A 22,889-nucleotide genomic window follows, 5' to 3' on the forward strand; every position below is an offset into this window, starting at 1 on the left:
AGCTCAGGCAATTAAGGCTCAGAAGACCAGAGAAAGGGAAGCCAGAAGAACTGAACTGTAACTCTCTCCTGGCATCAATCCTTTCTTTTTGGAGGGAGGTCAATAACAAGGGGTACTTAGGGTGCAGTAAGGCACAACATGTGGGGAAAATGTGCCATTGGAAAACTGACAATGTGCATATGTGTTTATTAGGCACTTACCGTATTTTTCGTTCTATAACACGCACCTGACCATAACACGCACATCGTTTTTAGAGGAGGAAAACAAGGGAAAAAACATTCTGAATGAAACAGTGGATGTATCATTTTTGTGCTTCATGCTGTGGCCACAGACATGTGATCTGATGGTGAATTTGGGGTGACCCAATGCAAAAATCCTGAGAATCCCTGTAGATCCATGCTTTGTAACCACGTTTTTGCACCATTGCAGCCCCAGGCAACAGTGGGTGTGTGATTTTGGGGGGGCAGGCTGTAGCCATGGACATGCTATGTGCTCTGATGGTGAATTTGGGCTGACCCAATGCAAAGATCCTGAGGATCCATGTGGATCCATGTTTTGTAACCACGTTTTTGCACCATTGCAGCCCCAGGCAACAGTGGGTGCGTGATTTTGGGGGGGGCAGGCTGTAACCATGGACATGCTATGTGATCTGATGGTGAATTTGGGGTGACTGAATGCAAAGATCCTGAGGATCCATGTAGATCCATGCTTTTTAACCACGTTTTTGCACCATTGCAGCCCCAGGCAACAGTGGGTGTGTGGTTTTTGGGGGGCAGGCTGTAGCCATGGACATGTTATGTGATCTGATGGTGAATTTGGGCTGACCCAATGCAAAGATCCTGAGGATCCATGTAGATCCATGCTTTTTAACCACGTTTTTGCACCATTGCAGCCCCAGGCAACAGTGGGTGTGTGGTTTTTGGGGGGCAGGCTGTAGCCATGGACATGTTATGTGATCTGATGGTGAATTTGGGCTGACCCAATGCAAAGATCCTGAGGATCCATGTAGATCCATGCTTTTTAACCACGTTTTTGCACCATTGCAGCCCCAGGCAACAGTGGGTGCGTGATTTTTGGGGGGCAGGCTGTAGCCATGGACATGCTATGTGATCTGATGGTGAATTTGGGCTGACCCAATGCAAAGATCCTGAGGATCCATGTGGATCCATGCTTTTTAACCACATTTTAAGTGGGGAGGGAAGGAAAAACACAGAAGGGACAAGGAGCAGGAGAGGGGTGTGCAGAGAAGCAGCTGGCTAAGAATGCAGGAGAGGGGTAGGGAGGAAAGGAAGGCAAAAGTTTTCCCTCACCTACCCACCCAAGCCAGCCAGCTCGCGCTCTCTCTCTCTCTCTCTCTCTCCCTCCTGCATGTTTTCAGCTTTCCCCTCTGCTTGCCTGGAGGGGAGGGGCTTTCCCTGCTCTTTGTTCCGTTTGAGCAAACACAGCAAGGAAACAGAGGTGGGTGGGCAGTAAGACCCTGAGGCAGAATGCCGGAAAGCAGCCGCTTCCTCTTTTCAAGTTTCCCTTCTAGGAGACGCGCAGTTTGATTTTTGCCTGCTTTTTTTTGCCTCCCCTCGCACCAATTGGCTCCAGGGACCACACATTCGCTCAATAACACGCACAGACATTTCCCCTTCCTTTTTAGGAGAAAAAATCTGCGTGTTATAGAAGGAAAAATACGGTATATGATAGGTAATGTCAGGAGCAGCATGTATACAAATTATTTAAGGATGGAATGCACTCCGTTTCCATACTTAAAACAAAATTAGCCAAGCCATATTAAAACACCTTCTTTTTGTCCAGAACCTCCTATTCTTCTTCACCTTCATCTTTGGGCAAACAACACTACATTATATGCTTGTAAATCCCCTTAAAGTACTCCTGGTTTTGCATCTGTTCGTTACTACACTAAGGCAAATTCATAAATGAATAATCAATACTGACTCCTGGGGAGAAACCGCCACTAACACAGCACATAGGAGAAAAGAATGCTTTGTGTTCATTTGGCTTTTCTTTTATGGTGTGGCATGTCTGATAGGGAATTTCTGCAGCTAAAAAAATCTACTTTAAAAAAGTCGTTAGCCAGTAAACCACAAGTTCAGCATTGAAAGAAAACGGAGGAGCAAAAATGGGAGTGAAATAGGTGGAGGAAGCCCACAGATCACAGTATCCCATATTTAAGCCAGTGATCATGGTTTGTTTCCTCTCAGTGTACGCTGAAAGAAGGAGTGATTTGCTTATGCACAGCAACCATGGCTTATGGCTTTACACGGTGTGTGAACAAGGTCAGTGCCTCAACCTGAAAGAAGGGACTCAAAGTCTGCACACATACACCATCTTGAATCCCTCCAGCAAAGGGACACAGTTTCAGACTAGCTTTTGCTAGTGCACTGCTGACATAGTTTAGAGTTCAAGTTTCCACTGCAAACTTCACATGGAATGTCCTTTGCCTTTTGCACATGGGCTTTTCCAAAGAATAAGCAGCTGCATATCAAGTGCACGGCATGGAACTTTCAACAGAATTCATAGGGCAATGATGGACTTCCTTTCAGATGAGAGGGGAGAGAAAGCCAGTTGACACCCCCCCCAAAAAAGAAAAATACTGTGGAAAATGTGGAAATTTCGGGTTGTTAAAAAGGCTTTTTAAAAGCAACACATCAACTCTCATTCAAATAGTCTCTTTCTCTTTCATATGATAAACAGAGTACTTTTTAAAGTAACATCTTAAAATAATATTATGGCCAGTTACACTACTGCAAAGTTCTTACTTCCAGAATTCAAAGGCAGCACTGTTAGGGTTTTTACCATTCCTACTGTCTTCATCTGGATTGTAACAATCTTAGGACCAAACACATAGTTCCTGCAAAAGAGTGGCAGAACTAAACAGCCTCTCAGCACTCTCATTTCTCACTTGCCTCCTAATCAACATACACCATCAAGGGACAATGAACATAAAACCAAAAGCTAAGGAGACAGGGAGGGAGGGGGATGATCACCACACCCTATGTGAGGATTCACAGCAAAAGGTGGAACAGATTTAGCCAACTCGACACTAAACCCTTATTATGCCAAATCTTGCAATAAGTCACTGGCTCAGCATTAGTATCTACATGAAGACACCCCCTGCTTTTATCCTATCCTATCAACCGGGATGTGTATGTTAATGATCAGAGAGAGGCGAGCAGACAAAGACATTGCTATACTGTACAACTAATCCTACTTCAGCTGAACTGTCCCTTTCCATACAGACCCCTGCCTCCAAATAAACCCCATAGCAAGCACATAGCAAGCCTCGCAAGAGAGAACCAGGAGGAGGAGGCGGCAGACAGACACCATCACAGGTCTGCTCAGGTCCTGGCCCCGCTCAAAACTCCATCCACTTTGTCCTCCCCACCCATGTTCCAAGAAACTAAACAGTCTCCAGTTTCCACATGTGGAAGGTGTGTTTGCTTCTCTTGGTTTCTGTGTTTTGCTTCCTCTTTGAATTAATTATTTTAGCATTCTGTTTCCAATATCCATATGGATCCATCAGCCCCAGCCAGCACAAGCATATGATGCTGGGGTTGGCGGGAGCAAGCCATGCTGGCCCACACACACTTTAGGGCAGGCTTTGCCAACCTGGCGCCCTCCAGATGTTGGACTACAACTCCCATCAGCCCCAGCCAGCACAGGGTCATCTAGTCATATTTTATTAATGTTGCTTTGGGGACTCCAATCAAAAAGTGATTACAAATTAAATACATTTACATTTTAAATATCTACTTAACTAACCCATTGGGTTCCAATCTGTTTCCCTCTTTGGGGTTTAGGGTAGCACACATGGCAGAAATCTTGTTTTATTCTGCCAGGGAGCTTAATTGGAAAATTCCTGACTTGCCCCAAGGTGCCAAGTATGCTTCCTGCCCAAACCCATCAGCCCCCAGGCCTCCCCAGTCCAAATCCAACACTCCAGTCACTACGCCTCATCGTCTCCAGGACTGTCTTTCCCAAATAACCAAGACGGGCGCAGGTTTTGTGCATCTGCTGTACCTGAGTTATCCATGTTGACGTCAGCTTCCTGCTCCAGGATGTCGCAGCAGCTGTCATCAGCTGCCAGCCTCTGTCTTGTGCCCAGTTTGGCGATGGAGCCAACGCTTCCCTCAGTCTTCACCTGGCAAGTGGCCTTTCACACCTTGGCTTGTAGAGCCTGCTGGGAAGATAGAAACCCTTGTATGGGAGGCATGCTAATAATACCAACAGCACTAAGACACTCCCAACCCAATACGGAACTATTTGCAAATGATTCATGATTCAAGTGCCTGGGGAATTGTCATCAATTAAAGTTGTTGATGATATCTTACGTCTTCTCTGCCTAACAAATATGACAATGGTTGCTGGCTTTTTCTATATTAGATCCACAGTAAGAAAATATATTATATTAGCATAGTTATTATGCCACTATAGTTGACAGCCCTTGCTTAGGTCTGGAGTGTTATTTGTTTAATGGGGGGGGGGGATTAAGGCTTGCCCCCAGCTAAATTATTTCTATAGAAATTAATGGAAATCCATGTTGGTTATCAATTGTTTTTAATGGGTCTACTCAGAGTAGAACACTAGCTACAACGTCAGGCGTGGACTATTGTCTCAACTTGCCATTTGTCAGCACCAAAAGAAAGAACTTTGGCACATCCAATTCTGCCACATGCACATTGTGAAATGCACTCCCATCCCCTTGAAGTCTAAAACTTTCCAGGGAGGTGCCTGCTTATTAACAAGAGCAACCCACATTTTTTTGCATAGCTACAACTTCCTCTCCGGGGGTTTTTGTGCCAAGAAGAAGAAGAAGAAGAAGAAGAGGAGGAGTTTGGATTTGATATCCCGCTTTATCACTACCTGAAGGAGTCTCAAAGCGGCTAACATTCCCCTTTCCCTTCCTCCCCCACAACAAACACTCTGTGAGGTGAGTGGGGCTGAGAGACTTCAAAGAAGTGTGACTAGCCCAAGGTCACCCAGCAGATGCATGTGGAGGAGTGGAGACGCGAACCCGTTCACCAGATTACAAGACTACTGCTCTTAACCACTACACCACACGCACAGGAGACACATGGGTAGCATTGCACTTTGAGACTGGCTGTCTTGGTTGATAGAAGCAGCCGCTGAAGCTGGGCAAAAGTACATGATGGGCACTGAGGAAAGCACTGCCAGGGCGAATTGTCTTTTACTTTGCCCTCTACAATCTGGAAACCCATCAAACAAGCAGATCAGTTCCTGAACACTTTAAAGATGGTCTATAAAGATGGAAAAAACTCACTCTGATAAAGTCATATTGAACTTCTCACCACTTTTAAAAACCACCACCACTATCCATTGGATTACGGGGAATCCAGATGTGTTGGTCCTATCACTCCCTTTGCTACCATAGCCCAGTGAAGGGGGTGTACAGGATAATTTTCAATGCACTGCGTTAGACTAATTTGATGGATGGATGCAAAATCAGCTTAACACCCTTGCACGAAACATGCCCAACTTCAGCTCCAACATTCTTTTTATTCCCCCCCCCCCTCTGCACTTTTCCTACTGCAACTCCTGCTTCTTGCAAACTCTTCCCATAAACCAAGGGCCAAACTGCATGCATCTAGAGACACAGGCCCAGTTACCCAAAATGTTGTTTCTCTGCACAAGCACATTCCCTTGCCTGCCAGCCCCCATGCCAATGAAGTGGGCAGCTGAACACTGATACCAGATTGTGCCATTTCACCTGTCTTTTTTGAAGTAGAATGATTATGACATTGACCATGAGGAGAAAATTCCTCCACCACATGAAGAGAAGTATGACTTCAGCCATTGTGTCCACTGCTGTCTGTTCACTCTCACTGCCATCTGTTCCAGGATGTTGCTACTGTCAGAAGTGAAGAGCACTCAAGTTCCTTCAGCTACTGTGGCAGTGCAATTCCTCTCCCACTGCTATCTACAGGCTAAGGTAAAGGTAAAGGTAAAGGTACCCCTGCCCGTACGGGCCAGTCTTGACAGACTCTGGGGTTGTGCGCCCATCTCACTTAAGAGGCCAGGGGCCAGCGCTGTCCGGAGACACTTCCGGGTCACGTGGCCAGCGTGACATCGCTGCTCTGGCCAGAGCCAGAGCCAGAGCCAGAGCCGCACACGGAAACGCCGTTTACCTTCCTGCTGGTAAGCGGTCCCTATTTATCTACTTGCACCCGGAGGTGCTTTCGAACTGCTAGGTTGGCAGGCGCTGGGACCGAGCAGCGGGAGTGCACCCCGCCGCAGGGATTCGAACTGCCGACCTTTCGATCGGCAAGCCCTAGGCGCTGAGGCTTTAACCCACAGCGCCACCTGCGTCCCCATATCTACAGGCTACTACACTACAATAAAAACCAGTTCAAGAATCCACTTATATCACTTATTACATTCCCAATCTACCATTGATTGATGGTGTGTGAGTATGTGTGTGCAGACTTTTCCCATGTGTTTTATAGTATCTTTCCTGAATGGACAGTGCATCACTCAGAATGGCACAGAAAAAAATTACAAGCAATGTTTCCACTGAACCCTTGGGAGAACACTTTGGCTGGACTTCCTCTTAAACAGTAATGTAAAGTATATACTTGCTGGAAGCTCCATCAAGAGCTGGTGCGCGCGATCATGTAGAGGAAAAACAATACCCTGATACATTTTTAAGACAAGGTAGTCTTGTTCTTTCATCTCTGACTTTGAAATCCTTCAAGGTCATCCTCATTTGCATGGTCAGGTTTCCAAATCTAACTGCTCCACACACAGAAGATGGGCATACAGTAGCAGAATAGCAACCTCAGAAGATTCTTTGCTCAGAAGACAGCAAATCCTGCCTGTTGTTTCACACTAGATTTTTTAAAATAATATATATCTCAGAGGCCCATCTGACTAAATCTCACCAAAGACAGTATAGTTAGTGTCAAAAAGCTACCTCCTTCCATGTTTTCTAGTATCCGAAGCTGGCATGCAAGCCCCTCCTCTTTCTGGCAATCTGCCAACATTTCTCTGAAGTTTGCAAATCCTGCAGCTCAAAATAGTCCAGGTCAGTGGAAGAATGGCAAGTTTCCCATTGAAACCCAAGACACAGGCATCTCTCATGAGCTGAAGAGAAGAAGAGATTCAACAAGTCTTTTGTCTCTCTACTGACCCAGCAAGGACACACCAGGCCCAGTTTCAAATGTAGGCACTAACTTTAGGAAACTCCACGGAATAAGTTCTCGGATTTCAAGACACAAGAGGATGCATGAATAATGCATGGAGAAGCACAATACAAATTTCTGTTACAGGAAAAAACAGTGTGTTGTAAATTTTCAGAAACCATTCTAAAGTTCACACGTATCCTTTCTATTATTTATACAACTTATATCTTGCTCTTTCTCCTCAAGAAGCCCCAGGCAGCAAACCTAAGAACAAAACAGAGTAGTACAGGCTTCCTCAAACTCGGCCCTCCAGATGTTTCGAGACTACAATTCCCATCATCCCTGACCAATGGTCCTGCTAGCCAGGGATCATGGGAGCTGTAGGCCAAAAACATCTGGAGGGCAGAGTCTGAGGAAGCCTGGAGTAGTGTAAAAGCATTTTAAAAAACAGTTAAACATGTTTTTCTAAGAACATTTACAGTTTTACCAGTAATTTCAGGGTTGCATGGGGAAACAAGAATTCATTTAACTTCTTCCTAAAAGTCAACAACACACCTCACCAGGGAGAGCATTCCACAAATGGGAAGCCACCACTGAGAAGGCCCTGTCACAATACTGTAAATTCACAATATATGCACATGCACATGAACTCAGCTGCAAGGCTCAAGTTTACAGAAAATTACCGTATTTTTCGCTCTATAACACGCACCTGACCATAAAACGCACATAGTTTTTAGAGGAGGAAAACAAACAAAAAAAGCTGAATGAAACAGTGGATGTATCATTTTGGTGCTTCATGCTGTGGCCACAGACATGTGATTTGACGGTGAGTTTGGGGTAGGCCAATGCAAAAATCCTGAGAATCCATGTGGATCTGTAATTTGTAACCACAGCAACCAAAAACAGCTTTTACAACTTTGTAAACAAAGCAACCGAAAACAGAAGAGGGTGGGCAATAAGACCCTGAGGCAGAATGCAGGAAAGCAGCAGCCTCCTCTCTGCAGTGCACAATCTGATTTTTGCCTGATTTTTGCCCCTGCACTCAGGCCAGTCGGCTCCAGGGACCACACATTCGCTCAATAACACGCACAGACATTTCCCCTTACTTTTTAGGAGAAAAAATGTGAGTGTTATAGAGAGAAAAATACGGTAAATGTTATGAAAAATGCCCTGGTTATAAGCTGAATGAAAATAAATCTTCTGGGGAATAATATTAGGAGTCAAATGTGCAACATAATGTCAGACATGATACAAGCACCACAGAAAAAAGAAAATAAATATCTAGTGATAAGACTGGGAGATTTATACAGGTGAAAGTACTTGCTTGTGAATAAAAAATAGAAGCTAATAAAATATGAAAGAATATTTAAATGTCATGGAAAGCAAGAATAGCAGCAGTGAAGTTACTGCTCATTCTTAGCATTGGGTTGTATCCAATATAAGTTCCACTCAGAGTAGAGCAATTAAAATTAATGACTATCTTAGGTCAATTTCAGTTGGACTCCTCTGAGTATTATTTTTGTTTGGTTGGTTTATTATTATTATTAATTGTATGCTGCCCTGCACCCAAAGATTTCATGGCAGTTCATAGATTAAATGTTTTAAGATGAGAAAAGGTGATTTAAAAAATCCACAGACAGCAGTAAGACAGCAAGAGTATTTTATAATACTTCACCAGGCGGAAGAACAAATTCCAAGTCATTCATTCTATCATTTATCATCTCAATTGGTGTCATTGTAATAAGATGCACTGTAATAAAAGATTTCCAAGAAGTTTCTAATTAACTTAATAGCTGCAAGAATCAAAGGGACAAGCTTTTGAAAGAACATACATTGCTGAATGGTTAAATGAAATATGGAAAGTGTTGCTTATTGTGAAATTCACATATCTGGTGAAATATAATGAAAGGGTAGAAGGAATATATAAAATAAGAAGTTATAAAATGAACTGGAACTTGCCTTTTCAAACACATATTTTAACCCAAATGTCTACCTCACTTTCTGAGTTTTATAGTAGGATTGAGGAACCTTTGGTTCACGTCCTATGTGAAGTCATGTAGAAATGGAGCTGGATTGGCTGCATGGGGAACTTGATCATGCAGGTAATCCCTACAAAAAGGTTTGAAATCACAACCTATGCGCTGATTAGGTGGTGAGTTCAAGTCTACTGGATTGGCTGCACAACCTAGTTCCCTGTGAGAAACTTGGATCACGCAGCTAATCCCTGCAAAAAGCAGGACTGAATATTAAGCCTGCTGGATTGGCTGTGCAACCTAGTTTCCAATGAGGAACTCAATCACCCAGCAGATACCTGCAGAAAGGAGCTTTACTACCACTAGGCTTGAGGCTTGTAAATCAGAGAGCATTGGGCTTTGTAGTTTGCATTTGGACCACCTAACACCAGCTAATAAACAAGAAGGTGCACTGCAGACCAAAGTCTATAGGCTATCTGCAACACAGTCCCACAGAAAATGCACCACAGAAATCTAATCTGGAGGTCACTGAGGCATGCATGACAGCGAAGAACACTATGACCATAAACTATACACAGAACCAGCCTTGTCTTTGTCTCTCCTGATCCTCTGCTTAATTCAGCACCTGGCTTGCCACACCCACCCAAGCTTCAACAGCTGTCCTGACTCCATGCCCCCACCTATCTATCTCAACTACTAAGGCTGTGAGAGTAGCTGCTTCTATGAGGCTCACTGAAAGCACAGCCCAAAATAGCAGCAAATGAAGTTATCACTCTATAAAGATGTCACATCAAGCACCTGGGGAAGACTGAAGAATTTCAGCATTAATTTACAGTAAACATTTTATGTGCATCAGGATGCATTTTAATTAGAAGCAAAGCAAGTTTACAGGGTTCTGAATAAATAAAGCAAAAGGCTGCAGCAAATCAGATGCGAAACTAGATACAGAAAAGAAAATCTCTTTGAAGAACTTTATTTTTTGTTGTGTCTGATCTCAATAATGCTGACAAGACAGGTTGCTGCAATCAGGAGTCATCCAACAGCAGACCGAAGAGTCAGAAGAAATACTGGCAAGGAAAGAAGCCCAACCAGTCCAAGATTGTGTAAGTCAGGCACCTGTGCCAGATCCCCAAAGAAAGCACATCAGGCAGGAGAATGGGATAGTCCCAACACTTGAGAGGAAGGAAGCTATCATTTGGAAGGCTCGTAAGACTCTGGCTGGCTGGCACCCAGAGACAGCAGAAATGGAAAGGCCTCACACACCAGCCTCCTCACTTCCAGTGCTTGCTCATCTTGGCAGCCGTGTCCATTTTCACCAAGACATATGGCGTACTCTTAATCCCAGCAGCACCAGGGCCCAAGACAAGGGACTGTGTGTTTGCACTAATTCCCCTAGGCTCAGGATGAGAACAACCACTGACCTTAGACAAGCAGTCTGAGTAGACTCCACTACATCCAGAAGAAGCCTGATTATTAGCAAATCAGTTGGGTCAAGGGAGGGGGGGGATTTTCGCAGTCAGGGTTTTCCCTAAAACTGATAGGTTGAAATTTTGCTACCTTTAAAAATATTTTAGTTTTCTTACAGTCAATAACTGCCCGTGTAGTGTGTCCCTTACCTGGCCTGCCCCACCTCCCACATCATACCTCCCCCTACCCTTATTTTCATTATAAGGGTTGTATACTAAGTGTATATTGACCTCTAAAACCAAAGGTGTTTCAGGTGAATTTGAACTTTTAATCCCTGATTTATTATAGTGTATTTTAAGTGGAGGAATGCTATAAAATGCAGTTTTATTATAAATAATTTGCAAACCTGCCACTTTTTGATAGTTTCCAAATAGTTGTTTTAAGTGGGGAGCTGCAGCTAATGGGTCAAACAGCATAATAACCATAATTTCCATAACCATAAATTAATTAGGTGTTCTTTCCCCTTCTTAGTACCTCTAGATTTTTTTAAAGAATTTCAATTCATAGCCATTTATTCTAACCTTAGCTGTAGAGGGTTGGTAAGTGGGTTTAATGGTATTAATTATTTGTGGGGCTAGATACAGGAGAAACCTATTTTCTATATAATCAAAGGCTTTAAAGGTATCTATAGCTACCTTTTCCATTGTTGAGAGGAAAAAGCTGCTCATGCTTCTGAGGCACAACAAACCTACATTGGTTTAAGACTCATGCAGGGGAATGCAGCTAATAGGTAATTATCAGCATTTTTTCCAAATGACATTGCCCCACATTGCTTTAGAGAAGTCATTGAAGCTATAATTGTATAAAATAAATACATGTTTGCTGAATTGATAAGACTCAAATATTACTTCTATCCTTCTTGGGGGGAGCAGAGAGAGAGAGAGAATTTATGGGAGATCATAGAACTTTTACAAAATGTTTGTGTCTTAGGCACACACACTGATATGGCTGTTTGGGTGGGGCATGTAAAGTGAAGGAAGGGCCTCTATAAATCAGTCTTTAAGGAACAACAATGGGAGAGGGCTATCGTACTCATCTCCTGCTTGGCTTCTCTTAGAGTTCTGGTTGGCCACAATGGAAAATGAGGTGTAAATACAGTGGTGCCCCGCAAGACGAATGCCTCGCAAGACGAAAAACTCGCTAGACGAAAGGGTTTTCCGTCTTTTGAGGTGCTTCGCAAGATGAATTTCCCTATGGGCTTGCTTCACAAGACGAAAACGTATTGCGAGTTCTTGCGATTTTTTTCCTCCCCCCCTTTTTCTTTTTAAATGATTTTTATTCATTTTTCAAACACATAATAAAAACAAAGCACAAAACAAAAACTCAAAACACAAAACAAAAACATACAAAACATTTAAACAAATATAACTTCAAAATTGTATTTTCATACACCTTCTTTCCTTCGACTTCCCCATACCTCCCCATCCCTGCATCCTTGTTTTATGGTTCTTTAGCAACCCTTTGGTCAATTTATCTTGATTCCCTTTCATTAAATTTCCTTTACTTTTTTAGTTACAGCTGTAATTCTCTGTTTCTTACCCCTTGACATCTTAGCATTCCTCAATTTTACAACAGTTTTTAAGGTATATTTTAAATTTCTTCCAGTCCTCTTCCACTGTCTCCTTCCCCTGGTCACGGATTCTGCCCGTCATCTCAGCCAGTCCCATAAAGTCCATCACCTTTGTTTGCCATTCTTCCAGAGTAGGTAGTTCTTGCCTCTTCCAATACTTTGCCAGTAGAATTCTTGCTGCTGTGGTAGCATACATAAAGAAAATCCTGTCCTTCTTTAACACCAATTGGCCAACCATGCCCAAGAGAAAAGCCTCTGGTTTCTTAGGAAAAGTCCACTTAAGGACTTTCTTAATTTCATTATAGATCATTTCCCAAAAAGCCTTAATCTTCGGGCAGGTCCACCAAAGGTGATAAAAAGTACCTTCAGTCTCATTACATTTCCAACATTTATTATTGGGCAGGTGATAGATTTTTGCAAGCTTGACTGGGGTCATGTACCACCTGTAGATCATTTTCATTATGTTTTCTTTTAAAGCATTACATGCAGTAAATTTAATACCGGTAGTCCATAACTGTTCCCAGTCAGCAAACATAATATCATGACCGATATCTTGTGCCCATTTAATCATAGCTGATTTCACCGTCTCATCCTCTGTGTTCCATTTCAGCAGCAAATTATACATTCTTGATAGGTTCTTAGTATTGGGTTCTAACAATTCTGTTTCTAGTTTTGACCTCTCTTTCTGAAATCCTATTTTCCTGTCCTGTTTGAATGTCTCATTTATCTGATGATAGTGCAGCCAATCTCGAACTTTGGGCTTTAATTTCTCGTAACTCTGAAGTTTAACCCTTTCACCATCATATTCTAAAATTTCACAATATTTTGGCCTCTCCCCCCCCCTTTTTCTAAGCCGCTAAGCCGCTAATAGCCGCTTAGCTGCTAATAGCCGCTTAGCCGCTAATAGGGGTGCTTCGCAAGACGAAAAAACCGCAAGACGAAGAGACTCGCGGAACGAATTAATTTCGTCTTGCGAGGCACCACTGTAATGTTTGGACTTGATTCAACAGTGCTCCTCTTTATGTTCTTATGAGAGGAGACATAGAGGCACATCAGGCTCAGATATACCGTATTTTTCGCTCTATAAGACACACCAGACAATAAGACGCACCAAGTTTTTGGAGGAGGAAAACAATAATAATCATAGCACTGTAGAGTTGGAAGGGACCCTGAGGATCATCTAGTCCAACCCCCTGCAATGCAGGAATATGCAGCTGGTCCATACAGGGATCAAACCTGCAACCTTGGTGTTATCAGCACCATGGTCTAACCAACTGAGCTATAAATAATAAATTTTATTTATATCCCGCCCTCCCCAGCCGAAGCTGGGCTCAGGGCAGCTAACAACAACCAAATAATCCAACATTCTAAAAACATTTCATTATAAAAATTAATTAAAATCAAATTGATGGCAACAGTTAAGCAAAATTCTGTGCAGATTGCCAGAGGAGGAAGTCAGGCTGCGCCCTGACCAAAGGCCTGGTGGAACAGCTCTGTCTTGCAGGCCCTGCGGAAAGATGTCAGGTCTTGCAGAACAGCAAGAGTAATCACTGCGCAGTGCAAGCAGCAATCCCTCTTGTTGTTCTGGCTTCTGTGATAGCTGTGCAGCCTTCATTTGCTCCATAAGATGCACACACATTTCCCCTTACTTTTTAGGAGGGAAAAAGTGAGTCTGATAGAGCAAAAAATACGGTAATTCCTCCTTGCTCCTGGGAAGAGTGATATATTATACACAATGGACACTACTAGATCTGTAGGGCAAACTTGAAAGGGAAAAGCAATAGAAATAAATGTTCTGCTATTCTGTATTATGAAGGTTTGATATTCTGTATTTTTCCACAGAGAAATCCAGGAATTAGTGACCCCACCCAGTAAGATTCCCCTTGTATGGGATAGGTGGGAAACCAAACTGGAAATCAAATTACTACTTTTACGATAGACAATGTGTGCATGTGCCACTGAAAGCTATAAGAGAAACACCCTGACGAACTATTTATTGAAGCACATGAATATGGCAGAAAGGCCATCCCACTAAATAATCACCACAGCTTTTTGCTACCATATATCAGCAGAGATGCCAGCATTAATCAATTAAATTAGTGCAGAGGCCAAGAATCACAATCAACAAACCAATCTGCAGCTTTCAAGGAACACTGAAAGGTACTGCGATAGGAGGCTGGAACAAACTAGTGCAGACATCAGTGACTACCATTAATGCTCCATGTTATCAGGTAGAACTGCCAACTTATTAGGAATGTTAATCACCTGGCCTGATTAAAAGTATATCTATATTAATAAAACCTCGAAACTGCCTTTGAGGGATCTTGACAGAAGCAAACTATTAATTTTCATCAAACTCTGAGGGAAATGGGATACTTCCCACAACAGTTGCATAAAAGAATCACAATGGTTTCGAGAACTAAAAGAGGTCAAGAACTATCAGCATTATGAAACATTCAGGTTTAAAGGCACCTTGACATTGACTGCAATCTTCAGTTGCCTTCAATGCTACTAAGAACATAAGCCTTTGTGATGCCACTCTATAAGTGTCCCTCTTTGCTAGCTTTGGATACAAACTGGAAGGAAAATCCATTAGATTACAAAGGGTGGGATGGTAGAACAAGTTTGTGGGGCATCCATGGCTGAATGGCTTTTCACTGCTGTGAATTCAGTAATATTTGCTCATTGTTATTCCCAGTGATTAATAGGAAGTCAATTTTCAATCTGCAGTTAAAGTTTAGTCAATTAATTGTACTGATTAAATCAATTAAAGTAGGCAATCCTATTATATGGTGGCATCTAACATGCCATGTAGGGACATAACAAGGGGACAGACACTCTCTACCTATTAAACAATTCCCTTTCCCAGGGCTGTTGTGAGGATGAAAAACAGTTTGTGATGCAAGCTAGAAATACAGATAAAAACGATAGCATAAAGGTGTATGACCAAAAATTCTTGTTTCCAATGCCAGTAGGAATGGAATTAATGCTTTGCTATGTATTATTTTAGTTTAGTTGCTTGAAGCATGCTTTAATTGTCAAAAAGTAAAAAAAAAAATATGCCATAAAGGTACAGACAATCTTTGACCTTTCTATTAGGAAAACACAGCTAACCCAATGTCAGATCACTCAACTATTTCCACACATACCAGTCAGACACATGTTGGTCCTATGCATCTTACTCAGTTTCCTTAAGGAGGGAAAAAAGAATGTGAATAATTAAGAAAAAGTGAACACACTTGCAGTGCCTTCTGTTCCTCCCTGCTTCTCTATGAAAGACAGAGACGTGATCCCACAGATCTCTCCTGAGTCCGTAATGGGGGCAGTGAAGAAATGCACAACCATAGCACGCCATCCCTAAACTTGCCTGAAAGGTAGTCTCTGACCTTGAAGCCTTTTGCCCCAATCCCAAATGTCCACAGACAAAATGTGTTTACAGTACTCATTAGTGACCAAAGGCCACTAATGAGTATGCTCAGAGGCATTCTAACCTTTACAGCTTCACATGTTTCAGGACTGAGTTCTGGCATTGAAACTTGATTTTGGTGCTAAGCTCTGGAGAACTCTAGCTTAAGCCCTGCACAGAACTAGGATGGAAAAAGAGATAGGTAACTGCACAGCTCAAGGGTAATCCTATATTTTCTTCTGGTCCAATTGTACATTCCTCTTTGCCAGAATTTCAGACATATTGTGACATTAGCGGATTGTCATCCTTGCTGTCTATGATACGTTTTCAATACTTAAGAGAGGAAACAGGAGAGAATATGGAACATAAGAGTTAGAGGTTCAAATATACATGTGAAAATTCTAGACACCCTATTTGCTTATTTCTCTCTCAATTGAGCTTCAGCATCTAGCCCTAGAGCAGCCTTCCCAAACCCTGATACACGCCAGATATTTTGGGTCACAACTCTCACAGCACCAGCTCTGCTGGAGTAGACAATATAGGTGAGGCATATGTAAAGGTAAAGGTAAAGGTACCCCTGCCCGTACGGGCCAGTCTTGACAGACTCTGGGGTTGTGCGCCCATCTCACTTAAGAGGCCAGGGGCCAGCGCTGTCCGGAGACACTTCCGGGTCACGTGGCCAGCGTGACATCGCTGCTCTGGCGAGCCAGAGCCGCACACGGAAACGCCGTTTACCTTCCCGCTGGTAAGCGGTCCCTATCTATCTACTTGCACCCGGAGGTGCTTTCGAACTGCTAGGTTGGCAGGCACTGGGACCGAGCAGCGGGAGCGCACCCCGCCGCAGGGATTCGAACCGCCGACCTTTCGATCGGCAAGTCGTAGGCGCTGAGGCTTTAACCCACAGCGCCACCTGCGTCCCTAGAGGCATATGTAAGTAAGTCCAAAACCTCTGGAGCACATCAAGTTACAGAAGTCTGCCCTAGAGTAATCCCAACGGTAGAGAGGAACCAGAAAAAGGATGCTGTTCTGACTCACCGTGTAGACGGCAAGCTAAACAGCCACCATCAGTTCAATAGGAGCCAGTCCCTTTAAAAATGTATCAAATCAAATGCACTTACCCAGCTTTATCTGCTGCCAGAGATAACAAAACCACAAGGACAAAGTGAGGCCACGTGCTTTTCTCCAATGTAAGCCAATGATTTGTTTTTCCAATGCTGTTAAAATGTAACTTTTCTCTGGAGGAAAGAGTAGGGACAAAAGTCTTCGTCCTCCAGCCTGGCAGTAAGCACCTTTGTCTGCCAAGCCCTGGAGTTGCCTAATTGTTGGCGTCTGTTTTAGTCTCTGTTCCTCCGAAACCCTCCACTCATCTGTGGCATCTAGAATGGAATGCCAGAAATGCAGCAGTGCTGGTTACTGAGTCTCTCCTGGCAGAAGCAGCAGCAGTGAGAAAAAGGGTGGAGGAGGCATGGAGGATGATCCAAAAGGCAACACTCACACTGTGTTTGGTAGGAGGTGCCTTCCCCCGCAAGTTTCTCACTCAGGCAGGTCCCAGGTCATGACGTGGGATTCTAAGGCAGGCATCTGCAAGAAAACAGAACAGGTATTTCAACAGGAGGCACAGTTCCAAAATCCCAGAAGTTAGTAAACAAAGACAAGATGCACAGATGTCTCGGCTGCTCCAGAATTAAGTACTACTTTTTTGTAGATTGCAAAAGATGCATTTTTAGCACTCAATGCCTGCCACTAGACACTTTTGTACTTGCAAATGAGTAAGGCTGTTTCCCCACCTGAAAAATGTAGCTAGCAACCTATGTTTCGGGGCGGGATGCTGGTTGCAGCCTTTGTTCACTCTGCGGTGTCTGACCACAAAGGTGCTTGAGATGTCACTCCGGTGAGCAAAGTCAGTGGTTGAACAGGAGGCTTAAAAAACACTCATCGGAACCGTAGCTCGCTGCCCTGTGTGCCTATTCTGCCCACCTACTGGGACTGGCAGTAATCAGAAAGGGCACCTTAACAAGTTCACTTTAGAATACCAATCGTGCAGAGGCTTCCCTGACGTTCTTTTCCATTTGCAATTCATTGGTGGCCCTAGGATTGCTGATTCTCTCCTCTGCAGAATTACTCCATTGACTAGCACATTCGGGATCAGAAACGCAAACCTGGGCTCTAGATGTGCCGATTCCCTGTGACAAGCACAAGAGGAGGATCAGCTCCTGCCAGAAGGCACAGGCAGCCCTCTGTCTCTTTAAGCAGGGCAATTTTCGGGCCGGCTCCTGGGAGTTTGACTAAAGGAGGGAAGGGGCTGTCATGCCAGCCTCCCAGCCTGACATTTACCGAGACAGACGGAGATGTCGACGGAGACTTCCGAAAACAGGAGCCTGCTTCGACTCCAAGACAGCTGAACCCCTCCTGGGTTTCGGGTCAACCTCCCCCGCCGCCCTCCCTCTCACATTCCAACAGCAAGCCACGCCCCGAAATGGGCAACAAGGGTGCAGCTTATCTTGTCTGCAGACAAGCTAATCGGGAGATGCCCGGTTCAGACGTGCTAAGAAGCTTGACCGGCTGGCCGGCCGCCGCGGTCCCCAACGCCGGAGGAGAGCCAGCACGTCCCGAACGCGGGCGGCGCCCAGAGGCCCGGCGAGAAGCACCTCCCCAATTCCTTCGTTGTTGCGCGCGGAAACTCCTCCTCGGCGGGCCGCTTCAAACTGGCCACGGCGCTAGTCCCTGGCGTTGCGTCCGGCCGCTGACGAGTCAGGAGCTTCGCCCTCGCCGAGAAGGAAAAGCTAACGCTCTCTTGAGCCGCCGCCCGCCTCGCTCGGAGCTCCGAGGCAGGCGTGGCCGGGGCTGACTCGCGTCTCGTCAGGATCCTTCGCGCGCACGTGGCCGCCCCTCCCACCCCCTCAGAAGACGTTGTTGTCGTTGGCTTGTCGGCCAGCCGAGAAACAGCGTCCCCGAGCGACCTCCCTCCTAGGCCCACCTTCACCCTGTCAGTTAGAAAAAGGAGGAGAAAAAGGCCCGGGCCGGGACAGGCGCCTCAGGGAGAGATTCCGATGGCAGAGGCATTGCTGTCTAGGCAGCCCATGCTGCCGCGCGCGCGCGCTCCCGACAGAGCCAGAGCGGGAGCCACCGCCGCCGCCCCCTTCGCAAGGAACGAGCGCCTACTTGCAGCTGGTTGCCATGGCAACCCCGCCTGCTCCGGCCTTCCTGAGGAAGCGCCGGGAACGAGCACACGGGCGTGGGGTGGGGTGGTTTTTTTTTTGGAAAAGAAACCTGCAATTTCCCCCTGTAAGTGGGTTGGGCGCGGCGAAAGCCAGCCAAGGCAAGGGTACTTTGGTTTCCCCCGCGCCACCAGTAAATACTGTAACGGTATTCATTTGCCTCGGTGGGAGTGAGGAGCTCCCGCTGTTCTTTCCCCCACCCCAACAGCGATGCTTTTACTTTCCTGGACAAATCCTGGCCTCTATTAGCCACCTTGGGAGTGTGGTGGAATGTTCAGAGGGACATGTTTATTGTATGATTTTATTTGTTTCATAAAAATGTTAATTGTAAAAAATGCAAAGCAAAATACCCAAAAGGATTAGCAAAAAGAATAAAGCAGTAAAATTATCAGTTTAAAACTGCTGTTTTATTCAAAGCTATAGCATTCAAAAGATAATTAAAAACAATGATAAGCCCTTTAATCACCACCACCACTACCATTATTTTATTTCTTAAGCACTCCCTCCTCCTGAGAGCCTAGGGCAGCTGGCAAAAACACAGCATTAAAAACAAAAGTAGATCCAGGGTGCTACCAGTAAGAAGGCTTCATCTCACAGCTCCCAACAGGTCCCCCACCCCTGCAGTTGGCAAAACTTGGGTTGGCTGGTTGTGGGGAAGGCAGTCCTTGAAGGAATGTGGCTTAGGCCTTATTTAGGGCTTTGTACTGGCACCACCTTGGGACGCAGGTGGCGCTGTGGGTTAAAGCCTCAGCGCCTAGGGCTTGCCGATCGAAAGGTCGGCGGTTCGAATCCCTGCAGCGGGGTGCGCTCCCGCTGCTCGGTCCCAGCGCCTGCCAACCTAGCAGTTCGAAAGCACCTCCGGGTGCAAGTAGATAAATAGGGACCGCTTACCAGCGGGAAGGTAAACGGCGTTTCCGTGTGCGGCTCTGGCTCTGGCTCTGGCCAGAGCAGCGATGTCACGCTGGCCACGTGACCCAGAAGTGTCTCCGGACAGCGCTGGCCCCTGGCCTCTAGAGTGAGATGGGCGCACAACCCCAGAGTCTGTCAAGACTGGCCCATATGGGCAGGGGTACCTTTACCTTTACCTTTACTGGCACCACCAGTCACTGGCAGCCAGAGCAGTGCTTTCAGGATTATTATACAGTCAAACCTCAGTTGTCGAACTTAAACCGTTCTGGAAGTCTGTTTGGCTTCCGAAAAACGTTCAAAAACCAGAACACACACTTCCAGGTTTTTGACGTTCAGGAGCCGAAAAGTACAATAACGAAGGCCTTCGGGAGCCGAGGTTTGACTGTAACGTGCTCCCAGTATTCTGCACGAGTTGCAACTTCTGAAGTGTTTTCTAGGGAAGTCCAATGTAGAGCGCATGGCACTAATTCAGGCAAGAGTTTATCAGAGCATAAACTCATACCCTCCAATATTTCTCCAATGAAAATAGGGACGTCCCATTCCATAATGATCATTTTACTGTTTATACCCTATACATCTTACTGGGTTGCCCCAGCCACTCTCAGCAGTTTTCAACATATATCAAAACATAATAAAACATTTTTTAAAAATTAAAAACCTTCCCTATACAAGATTTTCTTCAGATGGCTCAGAGGTTGGATAACTCCATACCCTCCAGCATTTCTCCAATGAAAATAGGGACATCCTAAAAAAGTGGGACATTCCAGGGTGAAATCAGAAACTGGGATGGCTTATCTAAATCAGATACATCCCTGGAAAATAGGGGCACATGGAGGGTCTGTAAACTACTGTGGCCAAGTTATCACAGTACAAAAAGAGCTGTAGTCTTCCTCCCCAAGGAGAATGGTTTTCTTGAAGGTTAGGTACACCTTCAGAAAGTTAAGAGCTAGACCTTGGCAAACAGCGTGAGCACAACCTCCCTTATCATTAGCTCACCTGATCTGAAGCCAGAACAAAACTTCTGCTTTAACCTGTCTCCTGCCTGCCTGTTTTTAGAAATAGACTATATGAAATAGACTATAGAGATTGCATGTATTTAGTTAATAATATCCTGCCTTTCGTGTGAATCCCAGAGTTGGTAATAATAAGAGTTGTACCTTGGTTTTCAAACAGCTTAGTTCATGAACAACTTGGAACTCAAACATTGCAAACCCGGAAGTAGGTGTTCCAGTTTACGAACTTTGCCTTGGAAGCCGAATGTCCAGCGCAACTTCTGCAGCTTCCGATTGGCTGCAGGACACTCCTGCAGCCAATCGGAAGCCGCACCTTGGTTTCTGAACATTTCAGAAGTCGAACAGACTTCTGGAATGCATTCTGTTCGAAAACCAAGGTACGACCGTTAAAAAACCCAACAGTGATAAACAATAAAAGAAAGAAACATCTAACAAACCCAATGAAACAATCAGTTGTAACAGATAATCAGCAGTACATTATAACCACATTATAGCTGCATAGGCATATGGCTACTCATAAGAGCCCAGGTAAAAAGGTGGGCCTTAGATTGGCTCCAGAATGTCAAGTCAAGTTTATACCATTTGCACCTCCAAAATAAAGGTCCCACCACAGAAAAGGCCATTGAAAACACATGGTCCATAACCATGATTTGCATAGGTAGACATTCCTGAAAACAAAAATCGAGATATTCTTGTACCATGTCACAAACCATCTCCTCAGATTTGGCCATGGCATCTTCCATGCTGAGTGTGACACATAAGCAGAATCCTCATATGAAAGATGGGTGCTAGTTGTCTTATGTAAGCCACACTGTTTTGCAGATAATTGCCATACATGAATGCACATTTTGAATTCTTACTGTAGTCTTCACCAGCCCAGCTGGCTGGGACTGATAAAAGTTATAGTCCTAAATGGAGGGCACCGGGTTGGCAAAGGTTGCACTCAGATGGATATATTTGAATCAACACATGCATTTCATCTAGGAGAGTCTAAAAGCAAGGGCAGCAGCTTAATTCTGGGTAGGATTATGGATGCCTGATACACTCCCTCACTACTGGCTTTGCAATTAACAGTGACAGATGAGAGTCACCACTGCACTGAAACCTGATTACCTGAAAAGGGCAGTAGAGTAGCATGTTGAGATGCTTAGATGGACTGATACTGTACAGGCCAGACTTTCCCTCCACCTCTTTCTAGTAGTAATGGGTCTGTTCAACAGAAAAGCTTTCTGTGTTACTGTGTTTGGATTTGGAGCAGTAGATTCCCTGCTTCACTGGCAGTTATGGGGTAGTTTTACAAATATAGGTTAAACATTTGCCTGAGGCAGTAACTAGCTAATGCAGAAGGCACACTAAATATAGACATGTTTTGATTTCTGTCTCCATCGCACTCTGCTGTGCAAATAAAATACGAACTGGCTCTCCTGAACTCAGAAGGTTCAGAAAGGTTTTCGTTTTTGTTTTTCTAGAGACTTCAATAGCATGAAACGGTCTTCATATGAGTCATCATTTCTTTTAAGAGTCTTCACCACTAAGGCATGTATCAGTTTCATTTTAAATGAACACAAAACCAACATGAACTGGAGTGGACAATCCTCTACTGCCTTGACAGCATTTCCAAGAGACTCTCCAGCGATTAGCCACACAATTTCTTTTTTGTTGAAAGAAATGTATTGTCTTGAATGAAAAGAATCAACTACAAGAAGTTAGCAATTGAGGAATATCAACTAAATACAGACTAAAATAGATCAACAACAATTCAATATGATTGGGGGGGGGAATTAAGGTTCAAATAAGTGTTTAATTGAGTTCAATATATGATCATGATATAAGCACCTTGGTTATTTATATTGCTATTTCCCTGTCAACATTTCACAGATGATAAGAAAAGCATGAGCAGTAATGGCATGGTGGGGCCAACACAGTTCAGACAATTGAGACTCTTAACATGCTGCAAACAGCAAACAGGATCTTTACAAGAGGGTAAATGCCATAGACTAAGAGGTAGGCAAACTCCAGGCTTACATGATCTACTGTACTGTACTTTGTCCTAGAAGCTCAAGGTCCATGAACCAGAGCTGGATATAAAGTGGTGGCTGGGGGGGGGGGGCGGAGTCAAGCAGCATAGGGTTAAAGAAGAGACCATGCCTCTGAGCACATGATCAATGCAATAACTTGATTTTTA

The 22,889-nt window shown here is 44.4% G+C and overlaps 1 protein-coding gene across 6 annotated transcripts in view; it reads right to left on the reverse strand.

Moving 5' to 3' along the window:
* KIFC3 (kinesin family member C3) overlaps positions 1–17,145 on the reverse strand; it is a gene marked incomplete at its 5' end in the record, with an annotated part of 35,726 nt that extends 18,581 nt beyond the window's left edge. For 2 of the 6 annotated variants that reach the window (XM_079988387.1, XM_079988389.1), the window contains 3 exons: positions 4,030–4,186; positions 16,683–16,940; positions 17,060–17,145. In XM_079988387.1, coding sequence (XP_079844513.1) covers positions 4,030–4,042 — 13 coding nt within the window. Of the gene's footprint in view, positions 1–2,768; positions 2,824–4,029; positions 4,187–16,682; positions 16,941–17,059 lie in introns of those variants that run through there. The other 4 variants (XM_079988385.1, XM_079988386.1, XM_079988390.1 and 1 more) reach the window with 3 other exon arrangements.
* Between the last annotated feature and the right edge of the window lie 5,744 nt (positions 17,146–22,889).

Source organism: Podarcis cretensis, assembly GCF_951804945.1.
Source record: "Podarcis cretensis genome assembly, chromosome: 8".
Classification (NCBI taxonomy): Eukaryota; Metazoa; Chordata; class Lepidosauria; order Squamata; family Lacertidae; genus Podarcis; species Podarcis cretensis.